This window comes from Rissa tridactyla, chromosome 13, assembly GCF_028500815.1.
Source record: "Rissa tridactyla isolate bRisTri1 chromosome 13, bRisTri1.patW.cur.20221130, whole genome shotgun sequence".
Lineage (NCBI taxonomy): Eukaryota > Metazoa > Chordata > Aves > Charadriiformes > Laridae > Rissa > Rissa tridactyla.
The window spans coordinates 8248524-8270972 of record NC_071478.1 but is presented as its reverse complement, the minus strand read 5'-3'; the positions used below and the strand labels follow the sequence as shown (position 1 = coordinate 8270972).

General features: G+C 36.2%; 1 protein-coding gene across 10 annotated transcripts in view; it reads left to right on the top strand.

Moving 5' to 3' along the window:
• The window catches only part of RIMBP2 (RIMS binding protein 2), a 169043-nt gene that overhangs the window by 98066 nt on the left and 48528 nt on the right, over window positions 1-22449 (top strand). For all 10 annotated transcript variants that reach the window (XR_008469104.1, XM_054219314.1, XM_054219309.1 and 7 more), the window contains 4 exons: window positions 2326-2415; window positions 7272-7394; window positions 13633-13737; window positions 17657-17707. Coding sequence is in view for 9 of the 10 variants with exons in the window: in XM_054219314.1 (XP_054075289.1) it covers window positions 2326-2415; window positions 7272-7394; window positions 13633-13737; window positions 17657-17707 (369 nt within the window). In the remaining variant the exon portion in view is untranslated. The remainder of the gene's footprint in view (window positions 1-2325; window positions 2416-7271; window positions 7395-13632; window positions 13738-17656; window positions 17708-22449) is intronic.

Genomic DNA, 22449 nt, shown 5'->3' with positions numbered 1-22449 from the left:
GTAACACGCAGATTGATACATTAAAGTCCATGTCAAATCTGGCTTGACAAAAGCCTGCAGTTGTAAGGGTTTCAGTGCTGGTAGTGTGGCTTCTTTTCACCTTGTAAAGTGCAGAGTAGACAGATGATGCTTTACAAGTGACTTTCAGCAATTAACAGGATGCAGGGATTTATTTGCATATCCAAGGAACTGTTCTGTGCAGTTTGTTGATATTATAAAAATATTTACTGATTTAATTCACACCTTCGAAAATGCAATGTGAGCGAAGAAATTCTTCTCGTTTTGGTCCTCAGAACTGTCTAGCATCTCACAGAGCCTGACTGCCACTTTTAATTGCACCCTGAACAACAGATTTAACAGACTTGAGAAATTATAATTGCTGAGCTGCTTATGTGCAAGGTGATAGGTGTATCTGCAGTCAGGAGACTGAATATTCTGCAGTTTGTCGTCTTAGTTTAGTTCAGTGCAGTAACACTTAAAGCTTAGTCAAAAGAGCGGCTTCCCACAGATGATGCGATGTTCTGATCTTGTACAATGATGGGGCTGTAACGTGTCATTACTTAAGCTGAACTAATTTTCACTATCCTTTTTTATGTTCAAATTTAACTATCATACTGGCATTCCAGGTGTGGGCAGGAATGCAGTATCTTCTCTGGAATTAATTGATATGTTAAAATCACTGTTACTCCAAATGGACTTTTCTATGTGAAATGTTTTATAAAACTGACATTTGATTCTCATTTTCTATGGAAAAAATAATTCACATACTCATACTCTCTGTTTAGCTGACCCTATACATTTTGAACTCAGCGGTTAGTTTCGAGCAGATTTGCATGTCACACCTTCTTAGATATCAGTCAAGTAGCCAAGGCAGAAATCTGTAAGCCTCATTAGTTCTGATGCTCAGGTAATGAGGCTTAGGAAACAATTTAGATAAACAGTTCAGTAACTTTTGTTCATTGAAAACGCTAGTTTTCTATTCAAAACATGGATCTTGTGTGCAGAGAGTTTTGAAATTGATTTAAAGATATGCTTAAAATAGCAAGTTTTTTTGGTTCAAGTAGTATGAAAAACATTTAAATATCAGAATCTTTAAAATCCTTTTTTAGGGCTTACATCAGTAAATAAAAAAATTTCAATTTAATTTTTTTCATACTGAGAATTTTAAAGAGAAATTTTGATAATGCATTACTTGAACAGTTTTTCTTAAGACCTCAACAGAATTAGTAGAGAAATCTGCTAATAGTGTGCATTTTAATGGTGCAAAATCATAAATTATTTGAAATCACTCAAAAGTGGGCCCAGTTTTGCCCACCTTAGTATAGTTTTTGGCACATAAAACCAATGTTTTCAGAAGATAATGTGTAATGCACACTGTAGGATGGAAAGGTTACAGATTGCCAGCATGACTGATTGGAACTTTCATAAGGAGTTGCATTTAAGATTTAATTTCAGAGAACTACCTTTGTGAGGTTGTGCAAAAAAGCAACTGTCAGAAAGCAGGATGCTGATGTTTTTTCCTCAGCTACATGTGATTTGATTTGTGTGACCTGACAAAGCATTTCTACCTCTCTACTTTGACCTTTGACTGTATATTTGAGTTTTATTTATTTTTCCTTTTTCTCCTCTTTATAGTGCTAAGTAAATAAAAATACAATCCTGAGGCTGTAGTTAATACACTGATCTTTACTCGTAGGTTACTTACCTTTTGACTTCCATCTGCATTTCTGATTTGCCTCCGCTGTTGTACATAGATGCTCTACCCAGATTCTAAAAATGTTTGTATTAGAATGTGTATATATACATATATCATAATTAGATGCACAATGTAAGTGAAGTGAAATATGTGAATATAAGAATTTCTACATGACTATACATTCCAGTTGTTGTTTTTTGCCCTCAAAATGCCTTCTGAAGACCTAAGTTTGATAGCATTACTTTTTTTCTGGGGGCCAAGTCTCTTTATGTTCCCAGCTGTAAGTGAGGCATCCAGGTTAGAGCTCTTTGTTGCATCCACGGGGAGATTTTTTTTTTATTATTATTATTTTTATAGGCGCCAGGCCTGTCAAGTCAGGTCATCTTTTTTTGCCTACAGATCTTTAATCAGATCATCTACTGAAAACATGTGGGTTTATGATAGAGCCAACTGTAATTGCAAGCTAATCTGCTGCTTCTGCACCTTCACTGCCTTTGGCTCCGTGCCTGATATTACTCTTAATAGTTTGCTAATACCAAATAACGCAAAAACATTGCTTCCTTAAGTACTTAATAGGATGTACTGTAATGGAGATAAATGGTCTATAACACTCTTCACTTGTGTTTCAGGAAAATGAACTAAAGGATGCTGTGCAAGAAAAGACTCGCCTGAGCCTTCAGTATGCAAGTGTGTCCCACAAAGCACTGCAATATGACCAGGTAACATCATAAGCACAGAGCTCATGTATTCACTTGTTAAAGAAATCGGACTGCAGAGTGGATAAAAGTGCACATGGAATAGTCTCAGCTATTCTGGTCCTGATATAAAAACTGTTTTAATAATAAGCATTTTTCTTGAATGCTTTTTTGTGCCTGTTGTGGTGGAAGAAACATCATGAACCAGCCACTTTACAAGGTTACATTTAGCTAAAAATAAAACTCCAATCTGGGATTTCTACAGGGCTTAAGTGAGTTGCTCGGCAACCTCATTCATATCAGAAGAGCTGTAACTCACATAGGCTCTGATGAAAGCCCAGCCTCAAAGCGTGCAAAACAGCAGTAGCTGCGTGCTTTGAGATCTCTGACGTGCGTGTGTCACAGAGTAGCCCACTGCTGAATTACCAAACCAAAGGAGGTTTGGTGAAGTCCCTGAGACAGTGCAAATAACTAAAATTTAGAGATGGCTATGCATTTTGTGTGTAGCACCTGGTATCAAAGCAGACCTTAAATTTCCTGTTGCTGAGGAATTTAAATTGTTTTTATATAAAAAGGCAGAGTAATAATACTTTGTGATAGGAGGAAGCCATGTGTATCATAGCATCACTTAATTTTATTCATCCATCTGTCTAGAATTTCTCCCTTGCCTAATGTGTTTCTGTTCTCTTTATTGTTGTTTACACATTGCCTTTACTCTTTATTTCATGAGGCACATAAAGTCTTACTTAGGCAGTTTTATATTCTAGCTGACACAGGAATAGCATGCAGCATTAATGCAGTGAAGGCTTAGTACATTGGTGGCAGTAAAAGTGTTAGCGCTCTTACTGTCACGAAGTGAAGACTATGCAGTTAATAATGCTTTATTATAGGTAATGTTTGTCTTGTACAATAGTGAGGAGCTTGAGGTACATTGAAAAACGTGGTAAAAGCAATTTAAAATATAAAGGTAAAATGTCAACCTTTGACACATTAGCCACTAAGTTAGTAGTAGAATTACCTCTTTCTATTGTAGTGTCAGAATTTGTCATACTATGGCTGTTTGTTTCTTCAAATATATTAAATCTAGTGAAAGGCAAAATGCCACACTGCTGGATGCCTGTGCTACTAATTTAATATCACAGCCTCAGTAGGATCACAAACTTGCTTTAAGGGTACCCTCCCACTTTTAACAATTTTAACAGTATGCAATCTTTGCAGCATACCTTGTATGTTAACAAACCTTGTCTTTTCCTTCTTGCATAAGAGGTTTCTGAGGGAATTACTTGGGTTTTTCTGTTTGTTTTTTGTTTTGGGGGTTTTTATTGTTGGTTGTGGTTTTTTTACCATACACAATGAGGTTGAGGATAGATTGTGCAGTTTAGATTACATTTTATTATTCAGGAAGTGTGAAACTACAACTTTGGATGTGGAGGTTGGAGCAGAATTCTAACAGAGTTAGGGCTCAGCCCTGAAGCAGAAAACCTGCCTAAAATAATTTATTCTTTTTCACCCTTGAGAGCTGGCCTGAAAAACAGGCCAACTTTATCCAAGCAAATGGGGCCGGAGGAGTGTTTATGCATTCTGTTATGTAGCACAGATAAAACTACTGCTCATTTCTTCACAATGTAGTTGCTGAAATTTGACTCCGGAAAGGGGTAGGTATGAGGCTGGCTACCTTGAAATCCACGAAATAAAACTAAAATTGTACATAACTTACATGCTTTAGTTTTAGTACTCTGCATAAGAGGAACGAAGTTGCATTGCTGGAGTGGCATACTTCTGAAAAGATTTTGTGTCGTTAGGTGTGCTACGACACTGGGCACTAACTTGTTTTCGTGCTCATCTGAGTATATATGGGCTAGTGTTTTTATGTAAAAAGAGAACAGGCATTATACATTCAGAATTTATTTCCACAATACCTGAAATGATATCATTTTCATGGTAGTTTCTGAATAATGTTTTCTGAACAATGTAAGTCATTGGCAGGTCACTGAAGTCTAGAATTCAGGCAAATGGTGGGTTATAAGGCTGATGGAGCTTTTCCCAATGAAATGAAGCGCCGGTTCGTTTTGGTGTGCTGGCTTTCAATAACTAGTGTGTGTTCAAGTGTTCAGGAAGTGGAAGACGCTTTAGCAGCATTCTGGCCTTCATAACTGACTCAAGAGGGCGCATTTAGTAAGTGTGAATGTATGGGATGAAAAATAAATTGATTGATGCATTGAATAGAGAAACATCACAGATCAAAATGTTCCCTGTTTCTGTCATTAAATTAGAACTGTTTATGATGGCACTCTATTTAGGTCAACTGTTTTTGCCACTGGGAACATTGATGTTTTGATGTGCTCTGTGTGTAATTCAAGTTCACATATATCCCATATGTTCTTAAATAGCCTGCTTGGAGAGAGCATTGAATTCACATTTAAGAACAAATGTTGTCTAAACAGACAAACAAAAAAAGCAAATTATAGACTCATCAAGTCTTATGCTGCTTTATGGGTTATATAAATGTGTATATCACAGCATTCTGGGTGATACACACTCTTCAGAGGAGAAAGTCCTGGCAAGAATGCCCTGTAGAAATGCTAAAAGTTATCAGTGTTGCTGGAAGTAATAAGCATAATTATCGGAAGGTGACTGGTACATTTGGTTGAATTCTTTCCAACCTTCAAAGTGAAAATACGCACAGAACTTTGTTTGAAAGCTGGTCTGCCAAAAGAGAGAAATCATCAGAACCATTTGTGTATTCCTAAACTTTAACTAGTTTAGGTATGTGTTTTGATATCCCAAACGGAAGATCCTGAAGTGTGTAAAATATCAACAGTTCTACCTGTCTCTAATTCATCATCTTGTTCCAAAATTACATTAGCAGCCTGGTAGTACCATTTGTTCTGACTGCCCCTTCACTGCCAGCAGGGAAAACACAGCAGAAAGGTACCATGCTCACTATCTCCCAAAAATTACTGAGATTGTGATGACTCGTAAGTTTTAGAAAATTCTTTCCAAAGGTAGTCAGTTGGTATCAATTGTTTTAGAGACAGGGAAAACTAAAGTCGGAGGAAAATAACCTTTTCTTGCAACTTGTTCAAAATATTGTACTTCATTCATCCCCAGTAAATTAACTGAGAATCACAGACAATAACACAATTGCATCGTTGATGGTGATACCTCATTGCTTCCTTTTCCACTCCATTATTCTTCAACAATATACGTTGACTGATCTGAGCAATGAAATACAATACAAAGGATGCAGGAAGTTAATAGATTCTGAAAATCCATTGTTTAATAGTTTCCTTGGTTATAAAGAAACGAGGGAAGAGGAAAAGAAAAATCTGTGCACAGAAAAAAAAATCCTGAAGTTGACAATAATTGCATCAGTTCTTGTGGAAAACATGATTTGTTCCATTTTCCTCTTTCTTTTTTCTAGTCCACTGCACTCTAAAGAGCCCTCTTACAAAGATGAATACGAGGGCTGGCTGCAACCATTTAGATTGTTTGGTCCATGGCAAAATTTGCAAGTTAACAAACTGGAGCCAGAAGGCAAATAGAAAGGCTGAATCGGTTTCCAAAACATCGCTTTAGAAAATGTCCAGGAGATATCCATGTCAAAGATTGCTTAATGCCATTCGTTCTTTAAAAAGCCCAAGAAATTACAGTAATTAAATTGGGGGGGGGGGGGGGGAGTACTTGTCACTTCCTTAACTGAAGTTAGAAGGAAACACAAGCTGCAGCAAGATTAAAGCCTATGCCTCATCCCAGTGCTTTGTACTGCTTTGCCTTTCCGTAGTCAGTAATCCTGCCAGCATGGTTTATGTCTTTGTTGCTGTGTTGCAGTTAACAAAGGAAAACATGCTTCTTGGAACACTGTTCACTAAAAATATTATGGCTCTTTCTTTTGCTTTCTTACCTTTTATCAACATTGCAGGGAAGTGGAAATAGTATGTGAACATTATGTGTTTTTTTACCTAGGTGTTTATTGCTGGTGGGTTTTCATTCTTAATGTAAAAATTGCAGATTCTGGTATGATACAGGCTGGAACAATACGGTTGTTATACATCAATACAGGACATGAAGCCATAAAACTATGAGGGATAAGAAATCAAATTTTGATCTGAATTTAAGAAGGAACATTACCATGGCGCTAGTTAATATACATTTTCTTATTTTCTATGTGTGTTTATGAAGTAGTCACTATCGCTGATGATTCACAAAATCCTGTATAAAAAGACTTAGTCATACTGAAACGGTTAAGCTAGCACCAAGTAAATTAAATCAGAAAACAAATCCTACTTGATGAGTATCTGATCCTTTAAAAACCTTCTGTATGCAAATATTTTAAGGGAGAGCAAGGGTTTTGCTGCCAAAGAATACCTATTTTTGAATTGTAGAGACACTGATTTCAAATGTTAGCACAGGCTGATCATGTGTATTTGAGTTTATTCTGAAGTCAATTTAGACTAAAGAATAGTCCAGAAAAATATACATGTGAGTTATATTTCTATATATACATGCTGGATCTCTGTCTCTTTATGTAGTAGACCCATCTTTGATGCCTCTGAGATCCAGAGAAATTAGGAGTTGTTTGATTGTCATTTATTTTGTGTGTAACATAGTATGTTTATGAACTTTGCATAACTTATGCATAACTACAGTTTGCTTGCCAGATTGTAGTCCTTGTCAAAAGAAAATGTGTTTCTTGCATACGTCTGTATGAGACACAATTTCCTCGCTAAACATTCCCTTCCATTTTTTACACTTCTTTCTTATTTTCTGTGATTTTTTTTTCCTTTTTCCATTTTAACATGCAGAAATATTTGTGTCAGATATAGTTTTCCCTTCATTAATTAGCTGTTTGGACAATAATCACATTTTAATTTTTCTAGGTAAAATCAGACTATGACCATCTTAGAGAAACCCTTCTCAGAGTGACCAAAGAACGAGATTTGGCTGTAAAGGGAAAACACCAGCTCCAAGCCAAGCTGGAGAACTTAGAGCAGGTCCTAAAGGTACGTATAATACCATAAAGCCCAACAATCCAGTACTTCTATTGCTTTTTTAATATTCCTGATGTTCATTCAGTGAGTCACAGAAGCATAAGTGCATTGCAGACTAGGGAACTGAATGCCCTTATTGGTTATAATAAAACGTACGGAATACAGTAGACCAAGTACCTACCAGGGATCTCAAACTATCAGAGGAGAGACATCTTTAGAGATCTTTATCTACTAATTTATAAGTAATTGGATGTCGGTTTTCAATATGCAGTTATTGGAGGTAAGTCAAGATGAGAAGAAAATGATAAGTGACTATGCTGTTGAAGGAAATATGACCAACTGCCAGATGTTTTACTTTAAAGAGGGCTATGTCTGCCAGTCTAACTTGATGCACAATGTTATTGTGGCCTTGTGAAACAAGTTGTTGGTACCAGCTCGTATTGCCTGTGCAGACTGCACACCGTTGTCAGGACAGGGTTGCAAAACCTGCTATTGTTTTATCAGAGAGGTCTTATTTAGAAATAATTGTAGTGCCTGGTACATAACCACCTTTCTTTTAATATGCTTCTAGAGAAGCTTACTACGTTGCTGTCTAGCAGTGCTTGTTTTCTAGATACACTGTGGTTTTCACATCATCAGTTTGCTGCTTCCTTTTCAATTTAGAAAAATTCAGTAATCTATTTTGAATCATAAGTGTATTCTTCAGTAGAGGTTTCACTGTTTAGTTGAAGATGCTGTCCTGCTTCAGTTTTCCTGGTTATTGTGCATAATGCCAGGGGACAAACTGATTCTATGAAATAGTGGAATTCACCAGGTGAATCTAACAGAGATGAAATCTAGCTGAGATGCTGGGGTAGAGTAAGAGTAAAATTCAGTTGGAAAATGGAATAAACTAAGAGATTATTACTTACCGGCTAATTCAAGGGGGCAATAATTTGTATATGTTGAAAGCAAAGTGCAAAAAAAGTTCTAGTAGTGGGAAGGAAACAGTGATTTGCTAGGAAACAGCCACATTCCCAAAGTGTCATTGATTACATAAATATGGAAGTCAGTAACTTGATAAGCCAAGCCTTGATAGATGGATCAGGAGTCATGGAGAAGGGTCTGAGAGGTCCCTTACACACAATGAGGTGGTGTCCAATGTGAACAGGGTAGAGGGAACCAGTGGAAGGAAGCATATGATGTGGTAAAAACAGAAACTGGTTTGAATGGACCACTGTTTTCAGGTTAGCTGTAGAAAATATGGAAGTTGTGATGTGGAAAACTGCCACCAAAATATGCCTTGAAGAGGGTTAAGCAACTAAGATTATTTAAAAAAAAAAAAAAAGGAGAAAAGAAAAAAGGTCATGCAGTTACAGCTGTCTGCATCAGTGGAGACACCGCACTGGTGAGGAACACAGTGAGAATTTTTGAGAGAAAAAACACTTGTAAACACTTGTATGTATTTCGGACCATTCAGAAAAATGAAGGATGTATTTGTCTGGTTAGAATGGCACGTTGATTCAGTGCTGAAACGTTTTTGGGCAGACTGCCAAAGAGTCGCTTATTTTTTGTCTTCTCAAGCCCAAGGTTTTCCTTCTTCAAACCACTGAAGAGGATAGTGAAGGAAGGATAGATGTCCTGAGAGCAGGAGGAGATGGAAATGAAAATAGGTGGTCTGAGATCTTAAATTTCAAGCAAGACCTTTCTTTACAGAATGTTTTAATAATGCTAAGTAGCTTCAGCCAATGCTTGTCATAAGTACAATCACTAATCTAAAATTGGATTAGTTAATGATTTTGACTTGCATTGGACTCACTGTAAAAGGGGAAAATAGTTTTGCTGTTGGCTTCATCAGTTGGCTTCTCTGTTGAGATGTTATGTGTATTGTTGTGCAATATCAGAACAATTATCAACGTCCTATTTACTAGCCAATAAGTAGCACTGATGGAATAAATCTAGAATTATGTGCAAATAAGAAATACCTGTGCTGGGAAAGGAAGATTACAGTGCTTAATTGAACAGAAGAGTGATACACTGTTAACTGTCTTCAGACTAATAAACTTTCCCCAGGAACAAGGTGGAAGTTTTTCTCTAGCAATGGATGCTAATTTACTTTTTTTTTTTGTTATTGCCTTCCTTTTCTTCAGAGGAATACAAAACTGACAGTTCCACAGACCTTTATCACTAATTTGCTATTTTACTGTGAGCCACATGCTAGTACCTATAGAGAGTAGAATCAACACCTAGAAACTATTTCAACAGATATAGCTTGCCAGTGCTCTCTATATAATCATTGGGGATTCCAGCTTGATGGCTGTGGAAATTCACTTCTTCAAGGAGCACATAGTGGAAAGTTAAGAGGAAAAAACTCTAAAAAAGAAACGAACTGTCTATTCATGGCTCATAAAACAGCTAAGGATTAGACTATGCTCTAAGTAAATTGGCATTAATTCTCATTTCGTCAAATCAAAATACAAATTATTGTTGTCTGGACTCCCATGCTGCTAAAAAGAACACTTAATGAGCAGTAAAACTCCTTTCTTGTACCCTGTTCAGATACTGGCTTTGTTAGGCTTGTATGTTTTTGAACATTTGGAACTCCTCTAATGACAGACTATGTTTTACTTTTGTATAACAAATTAAAGAATGTACTTTCTGCTTTGACCATACCAAACAATAATTTCTCAACTCTTTAATTGGGGTATCTACTGGCATTTAACTTAATGATTCCTCCAAATTTCTTCTGTAGAAGAGCTGAATCTGGTTATTTGACTGATTTTGCCTAACTGCTACTGAAATAATACTTCTGCTTAAGAACTCCTTCAAGAGTTTTCCTTCACTGAAACAAAAATTGTTGGGTGGATATAGAGATCCTGACTTTTCATTTTCAGTAGTGCTCTGCCTTAAGCAGAATACTTCTGAGCTGGCAGAGTACCTTGAACAGTCTTGAAACTCTAAATCTCCCTTTTAGCACTAAGCCATGCCCAAGCAGATGCAGTTATTTGGGTATTTCATGTGTGTCCTCATATGCTCAGGAAATTAGTAGATTGAAAAAATGGTTTGCAGCTTTCCAACCACTGGAAAGTTTTGATAAATATTTAGCCTGGTTTCCCTGTCAAAAGAGAAATTCAGCTACACTTTCTGTTATCTCAGGATGTATCAACAAAGCAGAAAAGATGAATAACTGCTGAATTAGTGAATTTCAGAGAATCTTCACAATGCCTCTTGCACAGAACAGTTCTGATTTTCTGATGTGTTCCGCCAGCTTTTCCCATTCATTCCACTGTAATGGTGGCCACCCATCTGCAAGCGCAGATGACAAGTCCTTTGATCAGTGTACTTGGGTGAGAATTAAATTTGTTCCCCATTCAGCATCGTGTATGAGTTCTGTCTCATAAACAAGACTCTAGTACTTGAAAACCATTTCAGTTTGTTCTAGCATTAACCAGATGCACATTTTCGAACTGCAGAAGTCACTGCTGTAGAAAAGAATGGACTTCTTTGTTTTGTTTGCAGCTGTAGGTAATACAGTGTGACCACCAAAACAGTTGGAGCTAGGATGGGCTATTCATTGTCAAATCCCCCTGCTGCCCATGAGGAAGCTGGAAAACCAAAAACTGTTTGAGCAGGTCCCTTAAGTGCCCTTTCAGAAACAGTTTATACTATACAGCTCTCTAGCTCTGTAGTTTGAAAGAAAACTGAGATATGCACCATGTCCCCGGTTCATTCTCTGCTGTGTAGCAGGATTCTTGCCTCTGATCTGAAAGATACACTGAAAAGGTTCGTTCTTCACGCTTTATTTGAAGGATAGAGCATTATTTGCCAGTTGTTTTGAAATATGAAGTCATTACTGTGTTTTTTCTATGCTCTTTTAGATGTGGATTTGCTTTCTGATGTTCGAGTAACATATTGGGACCTCTAGAAAGGGTGCAAAAAGGGAAGTGCAGATTTACATTTAGAAAGTTCTAACCTGACTCCCGTTAGGGACAGTGATAGCATAGACAAATGGATTGCCACCACCTACACGATCCGTGGTAACGTGATCATTGTGGAAGTCAGTCCTGAAGGAAGGTGCAGAAAGAATTCAGCAGCTCAGAGCTTTCTCCCTGCTGTTCTAGTGATCTCTGCAGTCCTCCTCCATGGCCCTGGCCTGTTCACCTCAGGCTTGGAAGAAGAAACGACAGCAGCTGATGTGCAGATAGGAAGTGCAGAACAGATTTGCAGACAGAACCGATTTGTGAGCAGAGTGGGAGGGGAGGAATTGCTTCTGGTTTGGGGAAGATTTAATTGCTGTGCCAGGGGAGGGACAGATGCCAGGGTGAAGAGATCCTTGCTGCTTTAAATACTAAGTAGATCATGACAATACTAAAATGACTGAGAGATACTTTTAGGTTAATATAGATGAGCAAATGGTCTTTTCTGACCTTAAAATCTGTGAACTGAAGATCACTAAATACATATTTTAGGAAACAGAGAAATTAAAAGCTGGGGAGAAACACAGATCGTGTATCACAATCTGTTTCTTCATTACATTTTCTAGGCTCACTGTATGCTCACGGTATTAATTATTTATTAATCTCTGCAAAGGGCTAGAAATGTTCTGTAATAGCTTTTGTAAAAGTAGTAAGAACTTAATGGTATCAAAATATGCTGTACCAAATCTGGTACTAAGTCTTGAGAGAGGGCAGTAAGAGCTTTGTTTGTTTCTGATAATTAAAAGTTTTCATTAAAGGTGTGAGAATGACTTGATTGCCTCACCATTTCTTGAATATAAGAAATGTGCTGATGCTCCATCGGTGTCAAGTTTTACATAAGGCTTGATGGAAGCTGCTGAGCTCAGTAAATGTAGCTTCATGCTGATTTAAATAATGAGTAATACTCATTAGCAAAATAGGCTATGTTAATTCAGATGAGATGAAATTCAGAACCATTATTTTTGGTCATTATTGAATACTGAGAATAGATATTACCCATGAACAGATCCATTTAACAATATGCACAGTTCGGAAATGTCTGCAGTCAAAATACGGAATCCTCACAAAACTGCTAGAAAACAAGTCATAGCTGAGAGTCAAAATTGATGAACTGGAAAAATCTTTGATGATTTTTTTTTGTTGTTGTTTTTAATCAACACATCACATGAAAATAAATATATTCCAAGCAGAGGCCAAATGGAGTATTGGAGACATTTCTGCTTCCTTTGCAAACATACCCAGATTGAGAGAAGTCAGCCTCGCTGGGCTGTCCCTCTTTGTTACGAGTAACATGTAGCAGAGAAAAACAGCTCATTAAAGGTTATCAATATGCTTGATAAAATTTTCTCTGGTACACAATAAGAGATATTTTGGGCTGTTCTTGTCAATTTTAGCCACGTATTTGTGCTTCCAAGTGACGATTCCTAATAGGTTTATGTGTAATAACTCGTGGTGCTGCAGATAAGATATTGTGCCTCTGCTCTGAGAGTATTATGGGAATAATATGTAATTTGGAAAATAAAAATCTTTAATACCAGTTTCACCAGAGAAGAGATCAGAATCTATAAAGAGATCTGTCTTAACTCCCATTTATTAACAGGGTGTTTGGAAGTTATAATGCTATTGGGAGAATAATATTAACCTGTAATGAAAAAGATTTCTATCTGCAAAGGATATCTTGACATTGTTCAGCTTGTGCTCTTCCCAAGAACCTTCCTCATATTGCTTTGAATCATTAGTAGCAACTGTACTTTAAAAGTTGTTTTTGAGTACTGTATAGTCCCTTTTGTCCAAATCCACCTGTGTTAGTTTTGCTCTCTCTAATTTGCTGTAAATAATAGGCAGAGATTAGCAAAGGTAAGCTATTTCTTTTGGGTCATCGTTTGCAAAACAAATCACAAAACTATATCCTAGATAAAGAGGCATTGAGGGAATTGTCAAGCTAATTTTTTTCCAAGCTTTAACTTTTCAGCACAATGCCACATATGAATGTGTGCCTGATGAATAAAATGGGTACTGTTCATTTGTGCATTACAGAGGCCACATTGCTGGCAATGACAGAGTCCCATATCCTAAAAGAGGCTGCTGTGAAAATACCTGAGTTTAGCGTTGGCAATATGCTCCTAAATACTGACCTAATTAAAATCCTATCCGGTTTCCAGCTTGCCTATCAGTGATAGCAAAAAGCTTTTATGTTTAGATGAATGTCTGCATGCTTGGGAATGGCAGCATGTTTGGCTAAAGGTAGAATATGTTAAAGTCACCTGATAGTTTTTCTGCTTCCTTTGAAACAGCATATGCGAGAGGCTGCTGAACGGCGGCAACAGCTGGAGTTGGAGCATGAGCAAGCCTTGGCTGTTCTCAACGCCAAACAGCAGGAAATTGAACTCCTGCAGAAGGTAAGTGGAGAACGGGAAAGTCAGGTGAAATAGCAAATTGCAGCGACAAAGCACGGGTCATCAAACAGATCTCCTGGTATAAAGGTACTTAAACCACAACTGCCAAATTGGTTCCTGTTCTGGATTGTTCTGCATGATTGCTGATGCAGTTGTAACAAGTGGATGTTTACTGTTGGATTTACATGACTGTACTAATTGATTTATAAATGTTTATGCCAGTGAAGATTAACCTGACCAGTATATGTAAGTCCTTGTATTTTCCAATAGGGAGTGAAATGATACAAATACATGTATTTTCTTTGTATTTACATTACTTCTCTCTATATTGGGCTCAGGAATATTTTTGCATTCCTTAAATGCCAGGAAGGAATCCGGTCTTAATTTCATGATAATCAAAATAAGGGGTATTCGCCATTTCCTTGTCAGTTTGCTGGAATAGTTAATCATTCTCACTGACTTATTAATGGTCTGTTAGGATTTCTTTGGCTTCATCTTCCAGACAATGGTGATTCTTACTACCTTTCTCCACTAAATTAGATCAAAGTAAATTCTTGTCAAGGTATTTACACATCACAGTTGATCTTCTTTTTCATAAATTAAACAGTTTAAGTACCTAATTTCCCAGCTCATTCTGTAATTCACAGATCACTTTGAGACTTCTTTTTTTTTCACACTGCAACTTCTCAGTATCCATTATAATATAAAAAACACAGTATTGAGTTTCAGTCTTACCAAAGTCACTGCAGTTGTCTCAACACTAATGTTAATTTTTCCAATTGCTTCACGAGATCAAAAACATAAAAATAATAATGCTAATGATAATTTGATAGAGAATTGGCATGAAGGGACATTCTCAGCAGAATAAAAAGATGTATCTAAATATAGTTTGCTTGGAATAGAAAGCTTCACTTCAACAAATGAAATCTTCCAGTTAATTTTCTTTTAGCCTTTTGCAATTAATCTGTTTAAGCATATTTCAAAATGCCATTTCTAGTTATATTCAGCTTTTATTATTTGAACTTCCACATAAATTTTGGACTTAATTTTCTTGGCAAAACAAAGAAATCAAAGAAAGGTACAGCTTTTCTTGCTAGATTTTGTTACAGTCTTCTAATAAATCCCCATTACATGGGTCTTTTTGTTACAGATTGGCAACAGGGGACCAATCTCTGTAATACTGTTTTCTCCAGTCATTTTTGCTAAGCTATAGCATTATAAACTTCAAGCACAAACGAGATTGTATTGTATTTCGTATTTTACTCAATGCGACTAGCTCAGCATCTGTAACCAGTGATTAAATTCTGGTTCAGTGGGCTTGAAGTAGCACGGAATACAAATCATTTATGTTAAAAATTATTATCTAATAATCATTTATCACTAAGTTCGACTAGAATTTTTGCTTAGAATAGCTATACTAAAACCACCATAACAATTCATCTATGCAGTACTTAGTAGAAGCATTTAAGAAATAATTCATCCTTCTTACTGGTTTCAGTCATTAGCCTGAAATGTTCCTCCTAGGGCTTTGCATAGACACTCATTTTCACCCTGAAACGTCTGATTTTTTTATGTTATTAAATTGCTATTGTGTCTTTTTTAATTATTATTGCCTCTCAGGATAAGTATCTGTGACAAATAAGTATTCTACCTATCACATCTCTTGACAAAATCTGCATGTGATATTAGTTCCAGATACCACTCAAAAAGAAAAAGCATGTTTTTATATATATTTTGATTTTCAGCCCTTCCAAGCTCACTTTCTTTTCCATCGTGATGTGTTGCAATCCCAGTTTGGTTGAGATGTGTAGTTGCTTCTGTAATGCTATTACTAATGGTATAGAATAAGAATGAAGATTAGTACACTGTATGGGTAGAAGAGGGAAAGTATGCAAAACACTGAAAGGTTTCGGGGGGATGTCTGTATTGTGCACTGTTCTAACGTGTAGAGGGATACCCAAGCTACCTGTAGTTCTCCAGGCATGGCACAGACTAATTTGTCCTGCTTCTACCTCTAGGCTGCTGGTATCCAACACATCTCCTTATCAACATAATGATGCAGTGTATATTGTCAGAAAAACAAATAAATCTGTTTCCTAAGTAACTATAGTACTTTGCTTCCATCATTAAACAGGAGTTGCTGGCTCAGGTTCCATACACAGCTGACCTCTAAATGTACCTAGTACATGTGTGTTAAATTCTTTCTTCCTCTTTTTTATTAGAGTCATCTAATTACTTGAAAAAGTACCATGAAATGAAAGTAGTAACTCCAGGCAGTAACAGGATGACATTTCACAGCATATCTTGTTTCTGTTGTAAAGTTCCTGATGAACCACAGAAATGCGCACTTTAAAAGAAAGCAAGTTACTGGTACAATCTGATGTATTTGCTGTCACATTTTGATATTATAAATAAAAGTTCATTGTGTTTTTAATATATGAACAGACTGATCAGATTTTCAGCCTAAAGGAAGGATGAATAATATAATATTGTTCATCAAGGTTTTTTGTTGATAGGGAATCAGATGGTCTTTTTCTCCAAGAAAGCCTTAATACCAGACAGTTTGATGTAAAAAGAGAGATAGCTATTGATGCAGGTTTTCTAATCATTTATCGAGAATTCATGTGCTGGGTAGATTTTATTAAACTTGTAGTGATGGATAACACAAGGCTTTCTATTACCTGTCATCCTATGTTTGCTAATGCTTATGGAGCCAATATTTTATCAGGTGCTAGCAATAAAACTTACGACTGCAGTACAGGAAGAAATATGACTGTGCTTGCAGGACTGAAGGAGGCTTTATTACCATGCATGACAGTGAAGTATAGTTTGGGTATATGTTTTTGGTTGTGACTTTATGGCCTGACCCACCTTCCATTGCAACCAATAACGGAGTAGGGTTGACCTCATAGATGAGGAAAATGAAGTTAACATAGCTGTGTGAGTGTCCATCGTGGGAGTATCTGGCCTGTTAAATTAGAAAGTGTGGGGTGTTGCTCTCTGCTAAATTGGAGGGGTTTAAGACTTTTCTCTGATGAGGAATGTGCAGAATGTGGTCTTTGGGCTACAGTAATAAGAAGCCAAGAGGCAAAGTTAGTGCATCACACTGCTATCAGCCTGGTACAGTGGTTAATAAAAAGTTTTGCTTCTCTTGGCAAGCTTCGATAAAGAAGATGGTGAAAACTTAAATGGAAATGAAGTGAGGATAACAAAAAGTTTTGTTATCCTGTTTTGTTTCTAAGGTTTAGACTTTTCCTAACCAAAATTTGATAACTGAATTTCTGAGCTACAGAAAATACACTTTCCTGCTCTTATTGATTCCCTCTTTTCTTCATTCAGTCACTAAATTGGACGCTAAATGTTGCACTCCTTTTTACAGACAGCCTGTCTTGTCGTTGCCTTGAATGTTTTGTGAGGTATTTGCTTAGATGATAAATACTGTTGCTGCATGTAAAGAATTAGCTTAATTTTTGTGTTTCTTTCTCCCAGGTGGTACAGTAGGTTTCTACACAATGAACCTCCTGCAATGTCGAATAACAAGCTAATTTTTCAGTTTTAATTTAGAGGGTTTCAGAGATACTTCTGATGTGTTCTTGCAATGTGTTGAGCATGCACATCTTAGTCCAACAAAATACTGATGCTATTAATCTTCACTGAAATTCAATCTCCAAAAAATAAGCAGTTATTTCAGTGGCTTGGAACCAAAGTGCTACAGTAATATTGATGGAACCATCCCTTCAAGAGTCTAATTGGCTTTGGATTTGAGTAAACAGTATGCTACTTTATGTGGTTAGAGCATACTATATGTAGCATCATTAATTGACTCTCCTTCTCCTCTCCTTCTCCTCTCCTTCTCCTCTCCTTCTCCTCTCCTTCTCCTCTCCTTCTCCTCTCCTTCTCCTCTTTTTGTTATAAAAACAAGGCTCAGGTTGAAGCTAAGAAGGAACATGAAGGAGCAGTTCAATTGCTAGAGGTAAGAAGATATCCTTTGTGTTACTTTTGCTTGTGGAGGTTCCATTCTGAATGTGATAACTTTACAGTATCATCACTTTTGAAGGTTTCAAGTAATATGTAGACAAATAGGTGGGTTTTTTTGTGGTTTTTTTTCCTGTTCTGACGTATTGCATCCTTTAAAGATTATAATTCAGTTAGGAGTGCATTAAACTGAGCTGTTGGACATAATGTGTGTATCTCGGTTTCTCTTTGCATAGAATGGAAATTTTGGTACCATTTTTTGTAAAATACTGTGAAATATATAAAAAGGAAGTGATTACTTGTGAGAATTATTATCGTTTAGCCTGGAAATATAGCTGCAAATACCAATAAATTACCTAAAGTTACTAATTAAATGGAACTAAGTAAATGCTAAATAAATTTAGCAACATGCTAAAGAGCCAAAATTTTTAAACCTAACGAAAGAATTTGGATACTTTGAAAAAAACTTTAAAGGGTGTGGTAGAGAGAGAACACTTCATTCTTTTTATTGGAAAACTAGATCTTGTCAAGGTGTCTGAACTGGGCATTTGAAAATCAAGGGTACCAGAAACATACTCAAATTTTAAATTAGAAACACAGAATAATTCTGTTTGGAAGGGACCTCTGGCTATCTGGTACAACTCCCTGCTCAAAGAAAGGCCCTCTCCAAAATTACTGTAGGCTGGTAAAGGCTTTGCCCGGTCCATTTTTAAATGTCTCTGGGAATGGAGATATGGCAGCCTCCATGGAAAGCCTCTTTAAGTTTTTAAGCACTTTAATTGTGAAGAATAATATTCTTGTATCCTGTCAGAATTTTTGCCTGGATGCTATCCATGTCCATTGCCTCTAATCCTATCGCTGTGTATCACCAGCAGGGGTCTTAGTGTTTCCCATTACTGTTGCAATATGTTTTTAGAATTTGCCAGTGACTGTTGGATTTAGTAAGTAAACACTGTTAAATTAAGTTTTGAGGGATGATTCAAATGATCTGATTTAATTTTTAAGGCTCTAAATACCTGCACATACTGACACCATCCATAAAGGCAACATTATCCATAAAGATAAACCAAAAAATATTAGTATTTTCATTAGCAAGTGCTCATAGCACAGGGTATTACCTGTAAATTCATTAGTAGTTGTGTTTATGGACTTTGTATCACATTTCAAGCCTTCCTTCAAGTGATTAATCCATAAAAAAAAAAATCTAGTAATTTAGTCTTCTGTGCCTAAGGATACAGACTTGTTTGTGTCTTGTATAGAAGTGACATGAAGAATAGGAGAAAATTCTTACTCTCCCATTCAAAAAACATGAGCTTTGCTGTTCAGTTTTAGTTGGAATAGGGCAAGGTTTGCAAAGCCTCTTTGTCTTAGGCTGGAGTGAAATTTTTAGAGATTTTAAACTGCGACTCTTATAATAATGGAACCTTTATAATGGATGCATACAGTTATGGTTAAATTACATATGAAAACACAAAAAATCAAACGGAGAATTGAAATAAATTAATGTTCAAATATCTGTCTGATGCTGACAAAACCTTTTATTCGCTTTGCTGTCTGCTGTTTAGGAATGCAGACTGACCCACAATGTTGTGTAAGATACAACAAATGACAACATGTACCAGAAATTAGAACTCCTGTAAGAAGGTTCCTAAAGGAAGCAATTCCTCATCAGTTTTTCAAAACCAGTCTCAACAGATTCTTTAAGTTCCAATAATATTGTTTGATGTACTTGAGTAAGGTACAGTGTCAGAAAATACAGATGCACAAGTAAATAGAATGCTAACTGCACCCAGATTTCCTTTTGTTCTTTTTTGTTCTTCATTTTTTCACATAAAATAGGTTTTCACTGATAAATACCAAACTAGTTTTTCTGCCTGAGGAAAAGAAAAGGCATTTAATGGTTATTAAGTCTTAACATACCATACATATCATAAAGAACATGCGATACCATAGATTGATTATAGCAAGTGCATCGTCAACACTTCACTTAGACATCTGTTTTGAGCAGAAGGTAATTTCTACCTTCTCACGGTAGTTCTTCTGTCTGTGTACTTACTGGTCATGCATTGATGGAAGGTATTTTTTCTGGTTCATTGATCATCTTTAAAAAAAAATTGTTTATATCTATAAAACTTAATATTCCAAAATGTTTTACTCGTGCTTTCATTATCATCATACATATTGTTTGTTTTGCCTTTAAGAACATAAGATTAAATTATTATTTAATGCCTGGTGGAAAGTATGTGATGCAGGAAAACATAAGTAGAAACAAAGCAGGCAAGTGATTATTTACCCCCCTCAAGCTAATAAAAATTCCTATCTCCCTGCGACCTCTGATTTGCATAACCCCATCAAAGTTTCCTAAGCTTTTGCTTTTTATTGCCATAAACCCATTAATTTTTAGCATTTTATTTAATCTGCCTTTTGCAATTTAAGACCAGCAGTGGTATTGATTTCTGAAACATTCTATAGTGTCGTTTGCGTTAATGCATGTTTTTACACGTGTTAACTGTTCTAATATATTTTGCTTTGAAATGTAAAAAAAGTGTTCAAAACTGTTTTTATTTCTTTGTTTATTTCACACCTCTTTGTTTACTGTGTCTTGTTTGGAATTTATTGCTTTGCACTTCATCCAGAACACCTTGGACAGCATGCAGGTATTTTAGGGCATAAATTCTCCTTTCTCTGTCCCGAATCCTGCACTTTTCCTTTTAACATGAGTACGATAGTCCTGCCTAACCTTGCATGGGATGTGTGCTAGAACCATTGTTACGCAAGCATGCTTGGCATTTATTGGCCTAGTACCAAATCACCAAAATCAGAATTTTCCTCCGCAAGAGATTAATCTTCAAATATAGCATGATTTAATGAGAACTCAGATACTGGTTTTGAAAGTTAATTTCTTGTGAGCATGCTCAATAAGAATGGTTTGGTTGTTTATTCAAGATTGTAGCTTTCTGACTGTGTGGATTTTGTCTGAATTCAGATTGTTTCTTTGTTAATACGACAGTAATTTTATGTGATATTTTCACCTGAGGTTAGTTTATTGAGCCACCTACTGATAGGCGTTGCTGCTACGTAAACAATTAAACTACAAAATGGTATGTCCGCAGCAGAATTTGTGTGTGAATTACTGGTCTGAATTCAAGCCTGTCCACCTGGAAAGTTGCTCGTCATGTTACATGTCTTGTGCAAACAGTATCTGTTTGGATGAAGTCTACTTAATTTTCAATTTAAGAAGCTACTTATCTTCTAGAAATAGCACTATGTATTGCATGAGAAACTTGGCAAGTCCTAAGTGAAATACATTCAGTATGGTCTGCAGTAGAGAATGTCTTTTCATACAACCACTGCTATAGGCAGATCCAGTTTTAGGGAGATCTGGTAGACTTGGCACTTTTGTGCCATGATTCTTAGGATAGACTGTATGGGCAGAACCATGATACAGAATAAAAATTCAGTACTTCTGAGAGTGTAAGCATATGCCCCTCTCTTCTGTGACATACACGAATATGTGGATTTTCTACAGTGAGGTGAGTCTGGCTGGCTAACGATGAACCAAGCCCCTGCCTGAAGTCAAGAAACAGAGATGGATGTGAGGATGCCTCCTGTTAGTACTAGCGTGGATCTCATGGCAATTTTTTCTTTACATAGTGCCAGCTTTGTTCTCACTTCTTACTTACAACTTTGATTAAAAAAAGAAAGCGGTAAAGGCATTTTTCTTCCAGGCTTTGTACTGTTGTGAGAGAACAACTTGAAAATGAAGATTTTATGTACTCAAAAGAAAAGTTAAAGATGACATATCCTGAAATGAAAATAAGTTTTTAATTAATAAATAATAATAACATATTAAAATTAATTTCTTTTTTTTCCGAAAATATTTTTTAAGGCAGCCTTAGGATCTTGTTGGGTTCTGGATGATGATGTTTTTATTTTTTATTTTATGCTAGAGTTTCCATAACTGCATGTGGAAAGGTCAGTATATATTCTTAGAGAGCTGAAGAACTTAAACTTTCCATTGGAAAGAGGGGATCTAAAAACCCAGTCCACTTTACTACTTTGTTTGTTTAATGTTCTTTTAAAGTTGTACGTAGATGCCTTATACATGCAGCAAAGTAGGAAAGACTCACATTTTGGTTGCTCAAAACCACAGTGAAAATATGAAAGGCAAAAAACAAAAATCAAAGCATATAATGTTTGTGTAAAACTCCTACAATGTCTCTGTGGCTTACTGTTTTCTGTTTCATAATCAGACAGATAGATACCCTGAGAATTCTTTAACAGAACTAAACTGATTTGTGTTTTATGAATAAAAAGAAATTATATCCTCAAAATTCACTGTACCTTTAAATGTATATTTGTTACCAAAAAAAAGGAACAGAGTACCACTTCCTATAGTAGGATATTTGGATTTTTGTGTTCTTTTGGGTAGTATGAGTGAGTTGTTTATATTTAGCTGTGCTAAAATCTTTGCATAAGTGGTATGTAATGTATGTCATGTTGTTGATATGTAATATGTGCGATTTTTCTTACATGAACTGAGAACATTTTTCTTTTTCAAGAAAAAGAAACCTTTAATACAGTTGAATGAATCTAATTGATACCCAGACTTCCTTTGTTAGTACAGTTGTTTAACTAGGCATATACTATTAAAGGGGTTTTTAGGAAGGAAAGTGATGTTTGTTCATCATAAAGCATCAGATTAGGATATAATGCATCAGCTTCTCATATAAGGAGCCT